Consider the following 17,627-nt stretch of genomic DNA (forward strand, 5'->3'; position numbering starts at 1 on the left):
TGTTCTCATAGAGGAGGTTCAGTCTAACATGGTGTTCTGTTCTCATAGAGGAGGTTCAGTCTAACATGATGTTCTGTTCTCATAGAGGAGGTTCAGTCTAACATGGTGTTCTGTTCTCATAAAGGAGGTTCAGTCTAACATGATGTTCTGTTCTCATAGAGGAGGTTCAGTCTAACATGGTGTTCTGTTCTCATAGAGGAGGTTCAGTCTAACATGATGTTCTGTTCTCATAGAGGAGGTTCAGTCTAACATGATGTTCTGTTCTCATAGAGGAGGTTCAGTCTAACATGGTGTTCTGTTCTCATAGAGGAGGTTCAGTCTAACATGGTGTTCTGTTCTCATAGAGGAGGTTCAGTCTAACATGGTGTTCTGTTCTCATAGAGGAGGTTCAGTCTAACATGATGTTCTGTTCTCATAGAGGAGGTTCAGTCTAACATGGTGTTCTGTTCTCATAGAGGAGGTTCAGTCTAACATGATGTTCTGTTCTCATAGAGGAGGTTCAGTCTAACATGATGTTCTGTTCTCATAGAGGAGGTTCAGTCTAACATGATGTTCTGTTCTCATAGAGGAGGTTCAGTCTAACATGATGTTCTGTTCTCATAGAGGAGGTTCAGTCTAACATGGTGTTCTGTTCTCATAGAGGAGGTTCAGTCTAACATGGTGTTCTGTTCTCATAGAGGAGGTTCAGTCTAACATGGTGTTCTGTTCTCATAGAGGAGGTTCAGTCTAACATGATGTTCTGTTCTCATAGAGGAGGTTCAGTCTAACATGATGTTCTGTTCTCATAGAGGAGGTTCAGTCTAACATGGTGTTCTGTTCTCATAGAGGAGGTTCAGTCTAACATGGTGTTCTGTTCTCATAGAGGAGGTTCAGTCTAACATGGTGTTCTGTTCTCATAGAGGAGGTTCAGTCTAACATGGTGTTCTGTTCTCAGGTGAAGCAGTGGGAGCAGAGGGAGACATCTTGGATTACCCAGAAGGCTCAGCTGGAGCAGAGAGTGGAGGAAGAGGAGGAGAAAGCAGAGAAACTAACAAAGTATGAAATATTTAAACTTTATAATTCTGACTCCTTCATGTTTATATTTAAACTTTATTATTCTGACTCCTTCATATTTATATTTAAACATTATTATAATTCTGACTCACCTTCATATTTGAGCTGAACAGATGGATATGATTGAATATAAACAAGGTGTTTGCCATCAGGATGGTTTCCATGTGAATTATGTGAATACTGACGAACGTTGAAGGGTGCACCCACATATCGGTCGTTAGCGGTCAATATCAGTATCTACCTATACTTATCTGTGATTGATGATCATCTTTGATTGATTGATTGGTAGATTGAAGGTTGCATAGGAAAAGGTACAGTTTCATGACGGTACAGTTCTGGTACAAGGTCAACTAAAAGTATACGCTCAGGAAATATTGCATTGAATGGCAGACAGAGAAAACACAGCTCTATGCAGAGAAAATAAGAAAAACAGTCGATGCAAAAATAAATGGTATTTACAATAGAAGGATTGGCTAGGTTTGCTGTCAATCATTATTGATGATGGATATGTGTTGATGACATCATCAGGGTGGTGAATATTGATGATGAATATTAATGAGATGAATGTTGATGACATCATCAGGTACTGGCAGGAAGCTCAGACCCTCTGCAGGGTGGTGAGTCAGCGATTGGCTGACGCTCAGAGCCAATCAGAGAGCCTGGAGGTGAAATACAACAAGGCCAAGAGACTGGTGAGAGAATACCAGAGCAGGTAATTATTTTTATTATTATTATTATTATGCATTTGTTGCGACCGTCAGGTCGCAGTTACTATCAAAACCTCCACCGCCTGTCTGTCCGTCAGTCTGTCTGTCACGTCAAACTTTTGCCCTACTCATATCTCCGCCATGTGAGATTTGTGAGATTTTTCACACACACTCCTTTTCTGCCAATCCACAACCTCCACTCTTCCAGGGACCCCCGCAGCCCCAGCCAAAAAGCTAAAAAACTACCAAATGACGCCCCAAATCGACTGCTCACCGCGTTGCTCTGCCACAGACAAAGAGATGTCTACACACATCTCATCAACATGGATCTCCTCTTTTCTCACATGACCCTCTTCTAGCGCCACCATGAGGCCGGTTCTTGCAAAACACATTTACGGACACAGATCCTACAATTTCTGCCCTAAAATCACGCAAATCGGTACACAGTATGTCTACACTCATGTCTTCAACATGGATCTGTCCCATCTAGTGCCACCTTCAGGCCGATTTTTTAAAACACATTTTTGAACACTGCTCCTATAGTTTTTGCCCTAAAATCACACAAATCTCTACACAGTATGTCTACACTCATCTCATCAACATGTATCTGTCCCATATAGCGCCACCATCAGGCTGACTTTTTTTAACACATTTTTGGACCTAAAATCACGCTGCGACCTGATGGTCTATTATCTCCCGATTAGGGATCTTACTGGTTATATTGTTGTTGATGTACTGACATATTATCTTGCTTATTATAGTGATGTGTATTACCTGCTTATTTAAGTTGCTTTGGATTAACACTTATGTTGCAGTGATTTTTTCTCTTCAATGTCCCGCGATGCCATGGTCTCCATAGACTTCCATGTAATTTATAGTGCACGGATCGTGCACGCCCATGCCTAGATCATGCACCACGTGTGTGCACACTGTTCACATCTTTCAAACAAAAAAATCCGCTTGGAAATCCGTTCAGGCATTCATGAGATAGAAGCCATTATGTTTTTACATTATGTAAACTAAACATGGCGGCCATGTTTGAAAGAATGGGTTGGTATGGGGGTTAAACATGCAATTTCGCGATCACGATCATGCCTATTACATTTCTGGAGATCCAAAAATAAAAAATGTTTTTCTTCAAAAACGGCCCAAACTTGGGAAACTCAGGGTTGGCACCAGATGTGTTAAAAGCGTCTGCTAAATGCCTAAACTGTAAATATGTACATATTAACCCAGGGAGGAGGAGCGGGACAGGAGAGAGGCGGAGCTTAGGACCCAGCTGGAGCAGAGAGACCAGCTGCACAGAGAGACCCTGGAGAGACTACAGGGACAGGTCAGTATCACTACACTACCCACAATGCACTGCACAGAGACACCCTGGAGAGACTACAGGCCCAGGTCACTATCACTACACTACCCACAATGCACTGCACACAGAGACACCCTGGAGAGACTACAAACCCAGGTTAGTATCACTACACTACACTACCCACAATGCACTGCACACAGAGACACCCTGGAGAGACTACAAACCCAGGTCACTATCACTACACTACCCACAATGCACTGCACACAGAGACACCCTGGAGAGACGGTTAGACTACACACACAGGTCATTGTTACTACTCACAATTAGACGATATAGTAACTGAATCGAAACATCTATTTTAATTTGCAATCATCTACTATATCGATGCAAAAGCAAATATCGTACTGTATCGTTTTACAATGCAGTAATCGGTTGTATGGAAAAAACTAAGTATTTGTGCCTTGTATTTGGCCATTTTATGAGGGAAAATGAAAAAGGCACCCATGTTTCATTCCATTTAGCTACTCTTGGTTTATCAATAAATGTGTGTAATCTCTGTGTTCATGTCAAGGTGTGGGTTTGTCCATATGTGTTGTAATATAATGTCCATGTATTTGCTAGAGAATCACAGTGTTTACTTATTTATATCCATAATAATAGATTTCTCCCTTAACAAAACTGCACTATTGACACGTTTCACACAGATTTAATGTCTTTGCTAAATAGTTACTGTATCCATTTTAAATCATTGAATGGAATGGTATCGTATCTCCATGAATGAACCAATATCGTCCATGTATCGTATCGTCAACCATGTATCGTGATGCGTATCGTATTGCTGTTAAATGTATGGTTACACCCCTTGGTCTCTTCTGGGTGCTGATTGGATGTCCTCAGATCACACGGCTGGAGGGGAAGGAGGCGGGGCCTGAGATCAACAGCAACAGCAACAGTAACTCTATGGAACCTTCAGGTGGGTCTCATTCTGACCAACAGTAACTCTATGGAACCTTCAGTCTCAGGTGGGTCTCATTCTGACCAGCCTCGCGTAGCCAGGCCCAAGAGGGCGATAGCAAGAGGGTGCAAAAAACCTGTACTTCCCGTTTCTGTGTGACGTAGGTAGATACCTTTTTAGGAGGCGGAAGCATGTTTGGAGTCTATTCATTTACAATGGGAGAGCTAACGTGAACACAGAGCAAAATAATAGTTCAGAAGCTATAGTCACTGAACTAAATATTGGACCAGATCATCACAAGCCACATAATATTAAGAAAATTGTCATATTAAAGTGGCTTTTTTCAGCGACACAACAACTGAGAAAATCAACTTTATTATTGCTCTTTAGCTGTCCCAGCAACACACTCACGGGATCTATAGCACCAGTAAACAGATCTATAGCACCAGTAAACAGATCTATAGCACCAGTAAACAGATCTATAGCACCAGCAAACAGGACGTGCGCGAGATTTGCCGTCAGAGCCGGCGCCCACTTAGGAGTCTATTTGTAGGCTTTGTGTACCATGTCGCACTCTATTGGGTCCAATGAGGATGAGCTATCTTCATTAATTACATATCTTTGGCCAGGCTTCCTCATCATGGAAGATAAAAGCCTGGTCAGGATATGAAGCTGTTCTAGGAGGCTTCATTAACACGATATGAAGCTGTTCTAGGAGGCTTCATTAACACGATATGAAGCTGTTCTAGGAGGCTTCATTAACACGATATGAAGCTGTTCTAGGAGGCTTCATTAACACGATATGAAGCTGTTCTAGGAGGCTTCATTAACACGATATGAAGCTGTTCTAGGAGGCTTCATTAACACGATATGAAGCTGTTCTAGGAGGCTTCATTAACACGATATGAAGCTGTTCTAGGAGGCTTCATTAACACGATATGAAGCTGTTCTAGGAGGCTTCATTAACACGATATGAAGCTGTTCTAGGAGGCTTCATTGCTGCTTCATTGTTCATCTTCAACTCCCGGCGTGAGAATTTTCCCGGATGTTGTTGTTTTATTGACACTACGGCGTTCCCGCAAACGTATTCCCCACTGGGGGAAAAGAAACTGTTCTACTTCTCCTGACCCTTCAGTTGCGCTCGTAATAAACTATATACAAACAAAAACATTCTGACAAAGTTACACCTGTTAACAACAACAAATTAAATTTGTTAACAAATAAAAAATGGCATTCATAAAATCTGAATCCTGAAATGTTGATGTCTACTAATGTATGTATGTATGTGTGTGTGTGTGTGTGTGTGTGTGTGTGTGTGTGTGTGTGTGTGTGTGTGTGTGTGTGTGTGTGTGTGTGTGTGTGTGTGTGTGTGTGTGTGTGTGTGTGTGTGTGTGTGTGTGTGTGTGTGTGTGTGTGTGTGTGTGTGTGTGTGTGCACGTGTGCGTGTGCGTGTGCGTGCGTGTGTGTGTCTGTGTGTGTGTTGCACGCCTGCCTGCGTGTGTGTGTGTGTGTGTGCCTGCCCCTCAGCTCCAGACTGGAGCATGTCTGTTCCAGATACATCCAGGCTGGACTCCAGTGCTCACAGAGCCAGAGCTCAGCTGGCACAGAAAGCCAGGCGTCATCCTCCTTCTAGAGACAAGCTGAGAGAGAGCTTCAGAGGACAGGTTACTAACACTACCCCTATACCCTAAACCCTACCACTACCCCTAACCCTAACACTATACCCTAAACCCTAACCCTATACCATTTAAACCTGAGTCATCCTCCTTCTAGAGACAAGCTGAGAGAGAACTTCAGAGGACAGGTTATAAACACTACCCCTATACCCTATACCCTATACCCTAAACCCTAACCCTAACCCTATACCATTTAAACCTGAGTCATCCTCCTTCTAGAGACAAGCTGAGAGAGAGCTTCAGAGGACAGGTTACTAACACTACCCCTATACCCTAAACCCTAAACCCTACCACTAACACTACCCCTATACCCTAAACCCTAAACCCTACCACTACCACTAACACTATACCCTAAACCCTACCACTACTACTAACACTAAACCATTTAAACCTGAGTCATCCTCCTTCCAGAGACAAGCTGAGAGAGAGCTTCAGAGGACAGGTTACTAACACTACCCCTATACCCTATACCCTATACCCTAAACCCTAACCCTAACCCTATACCATTTAACCCTGAGTCATCCTCCTTCCAGAGACAAGCTGAGAGAGAGCTTCAGAGGACAGGTTACTGACACTATACCCTAAACCCTACCACTAACACTATACCCCACCAAGACAAGCTGAGAGAGAGCTTCAGAGGACAGGTTACTAACACTAACACTACCACTGACCCCCCGGCTCCACTGGGCGCGTCAACGTCGTGTCACCGTCAACACTGGGAACAATCCTGCATATTTTTGAAGCGGTGAAAGCCGCTTCCAAGGAGTGGCTTTGTGTGTCCCCCATGTCCATGTATGGTCATTTCAGTCCAGAATGAACAGGATGAAGGATTGACGAAGATTTATTCAAAAAGGCAAAATGTTGAACAGAGTAACAGCATTACAGCATCAGAGGAGCAGGCCTCCTGGCCTCTCACTGTCAGCCCTCTCAGGGCACCAGCCTCCTCTGCCTCATTTTCAGACAGTTCCTATACTCTCATTCTAACAGAGATGCTATTCTAAACATGGTCTCATAATGACATGTACTAAAGATCAGGGCAACATACAAAATAGTTCCACACAGTACAGATTTGCTGACAGACTAGAAGTAAGCGTGGGGAAGACATAAGTATCTAACATGAACATAAAAACATGAACTCAAACTGAGGGCAGAATATATATATACAGTATATCAAGTTCTCCTCAAAAAAAAATGACCGACAGTACAAAGGCCTTAGCCAATGAGGATCAGCGTTCTTGGTGACATCACTTTAGCCAATGAGGGAGCAGCGAGCCCACACTGTTTCGTAGGAACAGTATTTCTAGTTTATAACTAGACCAGGTCAACCTGGTTGTGCCAGACCCCCGGTCTGTCATCATCATTTATGACATCATGCCTTTTGTAGGCATGTCATCATCATGTCATCATCATATATACCCTTTATATAGAAAACCCGGACCGACAGACATTTGCTTATGTAGGCCCTACCCATTTCATGGGTCTGGCAAAAATATCTCACGAATTCTGACGTCATTTTGCAGGGGATTTTGTGACGTAATCAGCGGTGTATCTATCGACCAGTTGGTAAAACTAACTCTTGTGACCCATGGGGAACAGCGCCCCCTGGTGTAACTGATGTCACACTGCGGTGCTCTATATAGATGACGTCTGCTTCTACAGTACACATCATGACTCCGCCCCCCTCTCTCCCTATAGGAGGATCTGTTCCACAACCCCCCGGAGGACGGCCAATCACTGTTCAACAACCCCCCGGAGGACAGCCAATCACTGGCCCTTCCTGTGTTGGTGGGGGCGGGGCCCATCACCATGGCAACGCCCCCTGTCTCTGTCCTAAGCTCCACCCCCCTGTGCCTAAGCTCCACCCTCCTCCCTATAAGCTCCACCCCCCTGCCCCTCCCACATATCCTCATCACCGAGGCCACGCCCTCCACCAGCGACTCCTCGACTTCCAGGAAGTCCAAGAAGAAATTTCCTGACTTCAGGTAATTAGGATGTATTTAGATGTTTTTATAGTAAGGGGATTTTATAAGATATTTGACCAATCTGCGAAGTACATCTTTACCAATAGATTTCTTCACCAATGTGTTTCTAAAGGTGTGTAATAATATGTACTAAAAGGTTGAAATTCAACTCCCGGGGGAAACCTCTTTAAAAAACTGATTTGTGTTTGGGTCCCATTAATTTACTATACAGGAAAGATATACACAAAATAAATCTGCTTTAAGTAACATGTGAGGGGTCAAACTAGGGGTTTTTCATGATGCTGAATCCATTGCAAGCATTTGTTTTGCATGTAAAAACATTCCTTGGGCTAAAATCAGACCCACAAAACAATAGTTTAGTGATGAATCATCACTTTTCACCGTTTTGTAGGGGCCATTTGTAGCCCAAAACAAATGCTTGCAATGGATTCAGCATCATGAAAAACCCCTGGTTTGACCCCTCACATGCTACTTAAAGCAGATTTATTTTTTGTATTTTCTTCCTGTATAGTAAAGTTAATGGGACACAAACATGAATATTTTTTTATGAGGTTTCCCCCGGGAGTTGAATTTCAACCTTTTAGTACATATTATTAAACACCTTTAGAAACACATTGGTGAAGAAATTTCTTGGTAGCGATTTACTTCGCAGATTTTCTTATGTTCCCCTTACTATTAGGATGTATTTAGATGTTTTTAGGATGTATTTAGATGTTTCAGATGTATTTTTTGAAGCGGTGAAAGCCGCTTCCAAGGAGTGGCTTTGTGTGTCCCGTTCATGTCCATATATGGTCATTTCAGTCCAGAATGAACAGGTTGTATCTGTCCCGTACATGTGTGTCCCGTTCATGTCCATATATGGTCATTTCAGTCCAGAATGAACAGGTTTTATCTGTCCCGTACATGTGTGTCCCGTTCATGTCCATATATGGTCATTCCAGTCCAGAATGAACAGGTTTTATCTGTCCCGTACGTCCAGAATATGTGTGTCGTGTCCGTCCCGGTCTGATGATTGGATACTTTGAGGATTGGTCAAGCTTCACATGACAATTCGGCCCTCCAGATAAAATCATTCATTCATTCAGAATATAAAGAATGTATAGATCACAGAGTTCATAGCTCTAGAACACATAGAATAAAAGTTCACCGCTTCACTTCGAACCGAGGTTTGATTTTTATAAAGCTAGTCAAACTCATAATCACGGGTAACTATCTGCTCCATCTGTCACTGGAGTCTTGTTTCAGTGTGTCATCTGATGTGTTGTTGTTTCAGTGTGTCATCTGATCTGTTGTTGTTTCAGTGTGTCATCTGATGTGTTGTTGTTTCAGTGTGTCATCTGATGTGTTGTTGTTTCAGTGTGTCATCTGATGTGTTGTTGTTTCAGTGTGTCATCTGATGTGTTGTTGTTACAGTGTGTCATCTGATGTGTTGTTGTTTCAGTGTGTCATCTGATGTGTTGTTGTTTCAGTGTGTCATCTGATGTGTTGTTGTTTCAGTGTGTCATCTGATGTGTTGTTGTTTCAGTGTGTCATCTGATGTGTTGTTGTTTCAGTGTATCATCTGATGTGTTGTTGTTTCAGTGTATCATCTGATGTGTTGTTGTTTCAGTGTGTCATCTGATGTGTTGTTGTTTCAGTGTGTCATCTGATGTGTTGTTGTTTCAGTGTGTCATCTGATGTGTTGTTGTTTCAGTGTATCATCTGATGTGTTGTTGTTTCAGTGTATCATCTGATGTGTTGTTGTTTCAGTGTATCATCTGATGTGTTGTTGTTTCAGTGTATCATCTGATGTGTTGTTGTTACAGTGTATCATCTGATGTGTTGTTGTTTCAGTGTATCATCTGATGTGTTGTTGTTACAGTGTATCATCTGATGTGTTGTTGTTTCAGTGTGTCATCTGATGTGTTGTTGTTACAGTGTGTCATCTGATGTGTTGTTGTTTCAGTGTGTCATCTGATGTGTTGTTGTTTCAGTGTATCATCTGATGTGTTGTTGTTTCAGTGTGTCATCTGATGTGTTGTTGTTACAGTGTGTCATCTGATGTGTTGTTGTTTCAGTGTGTCATCTGATGTGTTGTTGTTACAGTGTATCATCTGATGTGTTGTTGTTTCAGTGTGTCATCTGATGTGTTGTTGTTACAGTGTGTCATCTGATGTGTTGTTGTTTCAGTGTGTCATCTGATGTGTTGTTGTTACAGTGTGTCATCTGACGTGTTGTTGTTTCAGTGTGTCATCTGATGTGTTGTTGTTTCAGTGTGTCATCTGATGTGTTGTTGTTTCAGTGTGTCATCTGATGTGTTGTTGTTACAGTGTGTCATCTGATGTGTTGTTGTTTCAGTGTGTCATCTGATGTGTTGTTGTTTCAGTGTGTCATCTGATGTGTTGTTGTTACAGTGTGTCATCTGATGTGTTGTTGTTTCAGTGTGTCATCTGATGTGTTGTTGTTTCAGTGTATCATCTGATGTGGTGTTGTTTCAGTGTGTCATCTGATGTGTTGTTGTTTCAGTGTGTCATCTGATGTGTTGTTGTTTCAGTGTATCATCTGATGTGTTGTTGTTACAGTGTATCATCTGATGTGTTGTTGTTACAGTGTATCATCTGATGTGTTGTTGTTACAGTGTATCATCTGATGTGTTGTTGTTTCAGTGTATCATCTGATGTGTTGTTGTTTCAGTGTATCATCTGATGTGTTGTTGTTTCAGTGTATCATCTGATGTGTTGTTGTTTCAGTGTATCATCTGATGTGTTGTTGTTTCAGTGTATCATCTGATGTGTTGTTGTTACAGTGTATCATCTGATGTGTTGTTGTTTCAGTGTATCATCTGATGTGTTGTTGTTTCAGTGTATCATCTGATGTGTTGTTGTTACAGTGTATCATCTGATGTGTTGTTGTTTCAGTGTGTCATCTGATGTGTTGTTGTTTCAGTGTATCATCTGATGTGTTGTTGTTTCAGTGTATCATCTGATGTGTTGTTGTTTCAGTGTGTCATCTGATGTGTTGTTGTTTCAGTGTGTCATCTGATGTGTTGTTGTTTCAGTGTGTCATCTGATGTGTTGTTGTTACAGTGTATCATCTGATGTGTTGTTGTTTCAGTGTGTCATCTGATGTGTTGTTGTTACAGTGTATCATCTGATGTGTTGTTGTTTCAGTGTATCATCTGATGTGTTGTTGTTACAGTGTATCATCTGATGTGTTGTTGTTACAGTGTATCATCTGATGTGTTGTTGTTTCAGTGTGTCATCTGATGTGTTGTTGTTTCAGTGTATCATCTGATGTGTTGTTGTTACAGTGTGTCATCTGATGTGTTGTTGTTTCAGTGTGTCATCTGATGTGTTGTTGTTACAGTGTATCATCTGATGTGTTGTTGTTTCAGTGTATCATCTGATGTGTTGTTGTTTCAGTGTATCATCTGATGTGTTGTTGTTTCAGTGTGTCATCTGATGTGTTGTTGTTACAGTGTATCATCTGATGTGTTGTTGTTTCAGTGTATCATCTGATGTGTTGTTGTTTCAGTGTGTCATCTGATGTGTTGTTGTTTCAGTGTATCATCTGATGTGTTGTTGTTTCAGTGTATCATCTGATGTGTTGTTGTTTCAGTGTGTCATCTGATGTGTTGTTGTTTCAGTGTGTCATCTGATGTGTTGTTGTTTCAGTGTGTCATCTGATGTGTTGTTGTTTCAGTGTGTCATCTGATGTGTTGTTGTTTCAGTGTGTCATCTGATGTGTTGTTGTTTCAGTGTGTCATCTGATGTGTTGTTGTTTCAGTGTATCATCTGATGTGTTGTTGTTTCAGTGTGTCATCTGATGTGTTGTTGTTTCAGTGTATCATCTGATGTGTTGTTGTTTCAGTGTGTCATCTGATGTGTTGTTGTTTCAGTGTGTCATCTGATGTGTTGTTGTTTCAGTGTATCATCTGATGTGTTGTTGTTTCAGTGTGTCATCTGATGTGTTGTTGTTTCAGTGTGTCATCTGATGTGTTGTTGTTACAGTGTGTCATCTGATGTGTTGTTGTTACAGTGTGTCATCTGATGTGTTGTTGTTTCAGTGTGTCATCTGATGTGTTGTTGTTTCAGTGTGTCATCTGATGTGTTGTTGTTACAGTGTGTCATCTGATGTGTTGTTGTTACAGTGTGTCATCTGATGTGTTGTTGTTTCAGTGTATCATCTGATGTGTTGTTGTTTCAGTGTGTCATCTGATGTGTTGTTGTTTCAGTGTGTCATCTGATGTGTTGTTGTTTCAGTGTGTCATCTGATGTGTTGTTGTTTCAGTGTGTCATCTGATGTGTTGTTGTTACAGTGTATCATCTGATGTGTTGTTGTTTCAGTGTATCATCTGATGTGTTGTTGTTTCAGTGTGTCATCTGATGTGTTGTTGTTACAGTGTGTCATCTGATGTGTTGTTGTTACAGTGTGTCATCTGATGTGTTGTTGTTGTTGTTTCAGTGTATCATCTGATGTGTTGTTGTTTCAGTGTGTCATCTGATGTGTTGTTGTTTCAGTGTATCATCTGATGTGTTGTTGTTTCAGTGTATCATCTGATGTGTTGTTGTTTCAGTGTGTCATCTGATGTGTTGTTGTTTCAGTGTGTCATCTGATGTGTTGTTGTTTCAGTGTGTCATCTGATGTGTTGTTGTTTCAGTGTGTCATCTGATGTGTTGTTGTTTCAGTGTGTCATCTGATGTGTTGTTGTTTCAGTGTATCATCTGATGTGTTGTTGTTTCAGTGTGTCATCTGATGTGTTGTTGTTTCAGTGTATCATCTGATGTGTTGTTGTTTCAGTGTGTCATCTGATGTGTTGTTGTTTCAGTGTGTCATCTGATGTGTTGTTGTTTCAGTGTGTCATCTGATGTGTTGTTGTTTCAGTGTGTCATCTGATGTGTTGTTGTTACAGTGTATCATCTGATGTGTTGTTGTTACAGTGTGTCATCTGATGTGTTGTTGTTACAGTGTGTCATCTGATGTGTTGTTGTTTCAGTGTGTCATCTGATGTGTTGTTGTTACAGTGTGTCATCTGATGTGTTGTTGTTACAGTGTGTCATCTGATGTGTTGTTGTTACAGTGTGTCATCTGATGTGTTGTTGTTTCAGTGTATCATCTGATGTGTTGTTGTTTCAGTGTGTCATCTGATGTGTTGTTGTTTCAGTGTGTCATCTGATGTGTTGTTGTTTCAGTGTATCATCTGATGTGTTGTTGTTTCAGTGTATCATCTGATGTGTTGTTGTTACAGTGTGTCATCTGATGTGTTGTTGTTTCAGTGTATCATCTGATGTGTTGTTGTTACAGTGTGTCATCTGATGTGTTGTTGTTTCAGTGTGTCATCTGATGTGGTGTTGTTTCAGTGTGTCATCTGATGTGTTGTTGTTTCAGTGTATCATCTGATGTGTTGTTGTTTCAGTGTATCATCTGATGTGTTGTTGTTACAGTGTGTCATCTGATGTGTTGTTGTTTCAGTGTATCATCTGATGTGTTGTTGTTTCAGTGTATCATCTGATGTGTTGTTGTTTCAGTGTATCATCTGATGTGTTGTTGTTTCAGTGTATCATCTGATGTGTTGTTGTTACAGTGTGTCATCTGATGTGTTGTTGTTACAGTGTGTCATCTGATGTGTTGTTGTTTCAGTGTGTCATCTGATGTGTTGTTGTTTCAGTGTGTCATCTGATGTGTTGTTGTTTCAGTGTGTCATCTGATGTGTTGTTGTTTCAGTGTGTCATCTGATGTGTTGTTGTTTCAGTGTGTCATCTGATGTGGTGTTGTTTCAGTGTGTCATCTGATGTGTTGTTGTTACAGTGTGTCATCTGATGTGTTGTTGTTTCAGTGTGTCATCTGATGTGTTGTTGTTTCAGTGTGTCATCTGATGTGTTGTTGTTTCAGTGTGTCATCTGATGTGTTGTTGTTTCAGTGTGTCATCTGATGTGTTGTTGTTTCAGTGTGTCATCTGATGTGGTGTTGTTTCAGTGTGTCATCTGATGTGTTGTTGTTACAGTGTGTCATCTGATGTGTTGTTGTTTCAGTGTGTCATCTGATGTGTTGTTGTTTCAGTGTATCATCTGATGTGTTGTTGTTACAGTGTGTCATCTGATGTGTTGTTGTTACAGTGTGTCATCTGATGTGTTGTTGTTTCAGTGTGTCATCTGATGTGTTGTTGTTTCAGTGTGTCATCTGATGTGTTGTTGTTTCAGTGTGTCATCTGATGTGTTGTTGTTACAGTGTGTCATCTGATGTGTTGTTGTTACAGTGTGTCATCTGATGTGTTGTTGTTTCAGTGTGTCATCTGATGTGTTGTTGTTACAGTGTGTCATCTGATGTGTTGTTGTTACAGTGTGTCATCTGATGTGTTGTTGTTTCAGTGTGTCATCTGATGTGTTGTTGTTACAGTGTGTCATCTGATGTGTTGTTGTTTCAGTGTGTCATCTGATGTGTTGTTGTTACAGTGTGTCATCTGATGTGTTGTTGTTACAGTGTGTCATCTGATGTGTTGTTGTTTCAGTGTGTCATCTGATGTGTTGTTGTTACAGTGTGTCATCTGATGTGTTGTTGTTTCACTGTGTCATCTGATGTGTTGTTGTTACAGTGTATCATCTGATGTGTTGTTGTTTCAGTGTATCATCTGATGTGTTGTTGTTACAGTGTGTCATCTGATGTGTTGTTGTTTCAGTGTATCATCTGATGTGTTGTTGTTTCAGTGTGTCATCTGATGTGTTGTTGTTTCAGTGTGTCATCTGATGTGTTGTTGTTTCAGTGTATCATCTGATGTGTTGTTGTTACAGTGTGTCATCTGATGTGTTGTTGTTACAGTGTGTCATCTGATGTGTTGTTGTTACAGTGTGTCATCTGATGTGTTGTTGTTTCAGTGTGTCATCTGATGTGTTGTTGTTACAGTGTGTCATCTGATGTGTTGTTGTTACAGTGTATCATCTGATGTGTTGTTGTTTCAGTGTGTCATCTGATGTGTTGTTGTTTCAGTGTGTCATCTGATGTGGTGTTGTTTCAGTGTATCATCTGATGTATTGTTGTTTCAGTGTGTCATCTGATGTGTTGTTGTTTCAGTGTATCATCTGATGTGTTGTTGTTTCAGTGTGTCATCTGATGTGTTGTTGTTTCAGTGTGTCATCTGATGTGGTGTTGTTTCAGTGTGTCATCTGATGTGTTGTTGTTTCAGTGTATCATCTGATGTGTTGTTGTTTCAGTGTGTCATCTGATGTGTTGTTGTTTCAGTGTATCATCTGATGTGTTGTTGTTTCAGTGTGTCATCTGATGTGTTGTTGTTTCAGTGTGTCATCTGATGTGTTGTTGTTTCAGTGTGTCATCTGATGTGTTGTTGTTTCAGTGTGTCATCTGATGTGTTGTTGTTACAGTGTGTCATCTGATGTGTTGTTGTTACAGTGTGTCATCTGATGTGTTGTTGTTACAGTGTATCATCTGATGTGTTGTTGTTTCAGTGTATCATCTGATGTGTTGTTGTTTCAGTGTGTCATCTGATGTGTTGTTGTTTCAGTGTGTCATCTGATGTGTTGTTGTTACAGTGTATCATCTGATGTGTTGTTGTTACAGTGTATCATCTGATGTGTTGTTGTTTCAGTGTATCATCTGATGTGTTGTTGTTTCAGTGTGTCATCTGATGTGTTGTTGTTTCAGTGTATCATCTGATGTGTTGTTGTTTCAGTGTGTCATCTGATGTGTTGTTGTTTCAGTGTATCATCTGATGTGTTGTTGTTTCAGTGTATCATCTGATGTGTTGTTGTTACAGTGTGTCATCTGATGTGTTGTTGTTACAGTGTATCATCTGATGTGTTGTTGTTTCAGTGTATCATCTGATGTGTTGTTGTTTCAGTGTGTCATCTGATGTGTTGTTGTTTCAGTGTGTCATCTGATGTGTTGTTGTTTCAGTGTGTCATCTGATGTGTTGTTGTTTCAGCGGGATCCGCAAGTCTCTCAGCAGGAAGAGGAAGACTGACAAGAACCTGAGGAGAAAACTCATAAACAGGTGTGTATGTCTGAAGCTCATCATCAGGTGTGTATGTCTGAAGCTCATCATCAGGTGTGTATGTCTGAAGCTCATCATCAGGTGTGTATGTCTGGAGCTCATAAACAGGTGTGTATGTCTGAAGCTCATCATCAGGTGTGTATGTCTGGAGCTCATAAACAGGTGTGTATGTCTGAAGCTCATCAACAGGTCTGTATGTCTGAAGCTCATCAACAGGTCTGTATGTCTGAAGCTCATGGACAGGTGTGTATGTCTGAAGCTCATAAACAGGTGTGTATGTCTGAAGCTCATAAACAGGTGTGTATGTCTGAAGCTCATAAACAGGTGTGTATGTCTGAAGCTCATAAACAGGTGTGTATGTCTGAAGCTCATCAACAGGTGTGTATGTCTGGAGCTCATAAACAGGTGTGTATGTCTGGAGCTCATAAACAGGTGTGTATGTCTGGAGCTCATAAACAGGTGTGTATGTCTGAAGCTCATCATCAGGTGTGTATGTCTGAAGCTCATAAACAGGTGTGTATGTCTGAAGCTCATAAACAGGTGTGTAGGTCTGAAGCTCATCAACAGGTGTGTATGCCTGGAGCTCATAAACAGGTGTGTATGTCTGGAGCTCATAAACAGGTGTGTATGTCTGGAGCTCATAAACAGGTGTGTATGTCTGAAGCTCATAAACAGGTGTGTATGTCTGAAGCTCATCAACAGGTGTGTATGTCTGGAGCTCATAAACAGGTGTGTATGTCTGAAGCTCATCATCAGGTGTGTATGTCTGAAGCTCATCAACAGGTGTGTATGTCTGAAGCTCATCAACAGGTCTGTATGTCTGAAGCTCATCGACCGTACAGTAGATCCTCCCAGTATTCACCGCACGACTTGCCGTACCCAAGCCGTGCGACCGTTGGTCTGTAGGCGGAAGCTCTACCGACTGAGCTACGATTCGCTCGCAGGAGCCCTCAAAAGACTTCCTGTCCTGGAATGATGGAAAATAATACTTGTTTAGACGCTACCAAAGATAAAGGCTCTTGCGTCCACTAGGCTTTCCTCTACTTGGCTTTTTCCTTTTGTTTAAGAAAAAAAGGGAAAGCTGTTTTTGTTACGTCATCGGCGTGTCAGGTGACCTTCCGCGTCCCCCGTAAATAAGTGGCGATCCATAAGCTAGCGAACGGCGCCATCCAGTGGCAAAATAATGAACTGGTCAAAGTCATCACGTTGGCAGGAAATGACTTAAAACGTCACATACTGTATAGTCTCGTGTGTCCAGACTGTTGCCTCCACGATTTGCAAATGCTCCCGTCAACAGTCTGGGGCACGGAAATAGAAACGTTGAGTGCGAGTCTGCGAGATAAAGCGGATGTGACGCAACCGCTCCCTTGGTGCAGTAGCAATAACATGTTCTACTGGAAGCGTTATGTCTTCTTTCAATATTTTTTGGGACGTTATTTCGTCTTTCTCTGGTGTTATTGGTGTTACTTCCATGATGTTTTCAAATGTTTTCTTAAACTATACACTCATAACAAGAATAGGCCGCTCGAATGACTTTGTCTGAGCTAGTGTGTTTCTGTTATGTTTCCAATGGGACTACAGTTCATTATAATGACTGTCTGTGCTAGTATGCTTCTGTTATGTTCCCAATGGGACTACAGTTCATTATAATGACTCTGTCTGTGCTAGTGTGTTTCTGTTATGTTTCCAATGGGACTACAGTTCATTATAATGACTCTGTCTGTGCTAGTGTGTTTCTGTTATGTTCCCAATGGGACTACAGTTCATTATAATGACTCTGGCTGTGCTAGTGTGTTTCTGTTATGTTCCCAATGGGACTACAGTTCATTATAATGACTCTGTCTGTGCTAGTGTGTTTCTGTTATGTTCCCAATGGGACTACAGTTCATTATAATAACTCTGTCTGTGCTAGTGTGTTTCTGTTATGTTTCCAATGGGACTACAGTTCATTATAATGACTC

General features: G+C 41.2%; 1 protein-coding gene across 1 annotated transcript in view; it reads left to right on the forward strand.

Moving 5' to 3' along the window:
• LOC308286158 (uncharacterized protein) overlaps positions 1-17,627 on the forward strand; it is a gene marked incomplete at its 5' end in the record, with an annotated part of 82,224 nt that overhangs the window by 54,472 nt on the left and 10,125 nt on the right. The window contains 7 exons of the mRNA XM_080727114.1: positions 935-1,035; positions 1,637-1,765; positions 2,997-3,093; positions 3,967-4,042; positions 5,552-5,688; positions 7,396-7,682; positions 15,598-15,666. Of these exons, the coding sequence (XP_080583240.1) occupies positions 935-1,035; positions 1,637-1,765; positions 2,997-3,093; positions 3,967-4,042; positions 5,552-5,688; positions 7,396-7,682; positions 15,598-15,666 (896 nt within the window). The remainder of the gene's footprint in view (positions 1-934; positions 1,036-1,636; positions 1,766-2,996; positions 3,094-3,966; positions 4,043-5,551; positions 5,689-7,395; positions 7,683-15,597; positions 15,667-17,627) is intronic.

The sequence above is a fragment of the Nannobrachium achirus genome, assembly GCF_963921795.1.
Source record: "Nannobrachium achirus genome assembly, chromosome: 5".
Classification (NCBI taxonomy): domain Eukaryota; kingdom Metazoa; phylum Chordata; class Actinopteri; order Myctophiformes; family Myctophidae; genus Nannobrachium; species Nannobrachium achirus.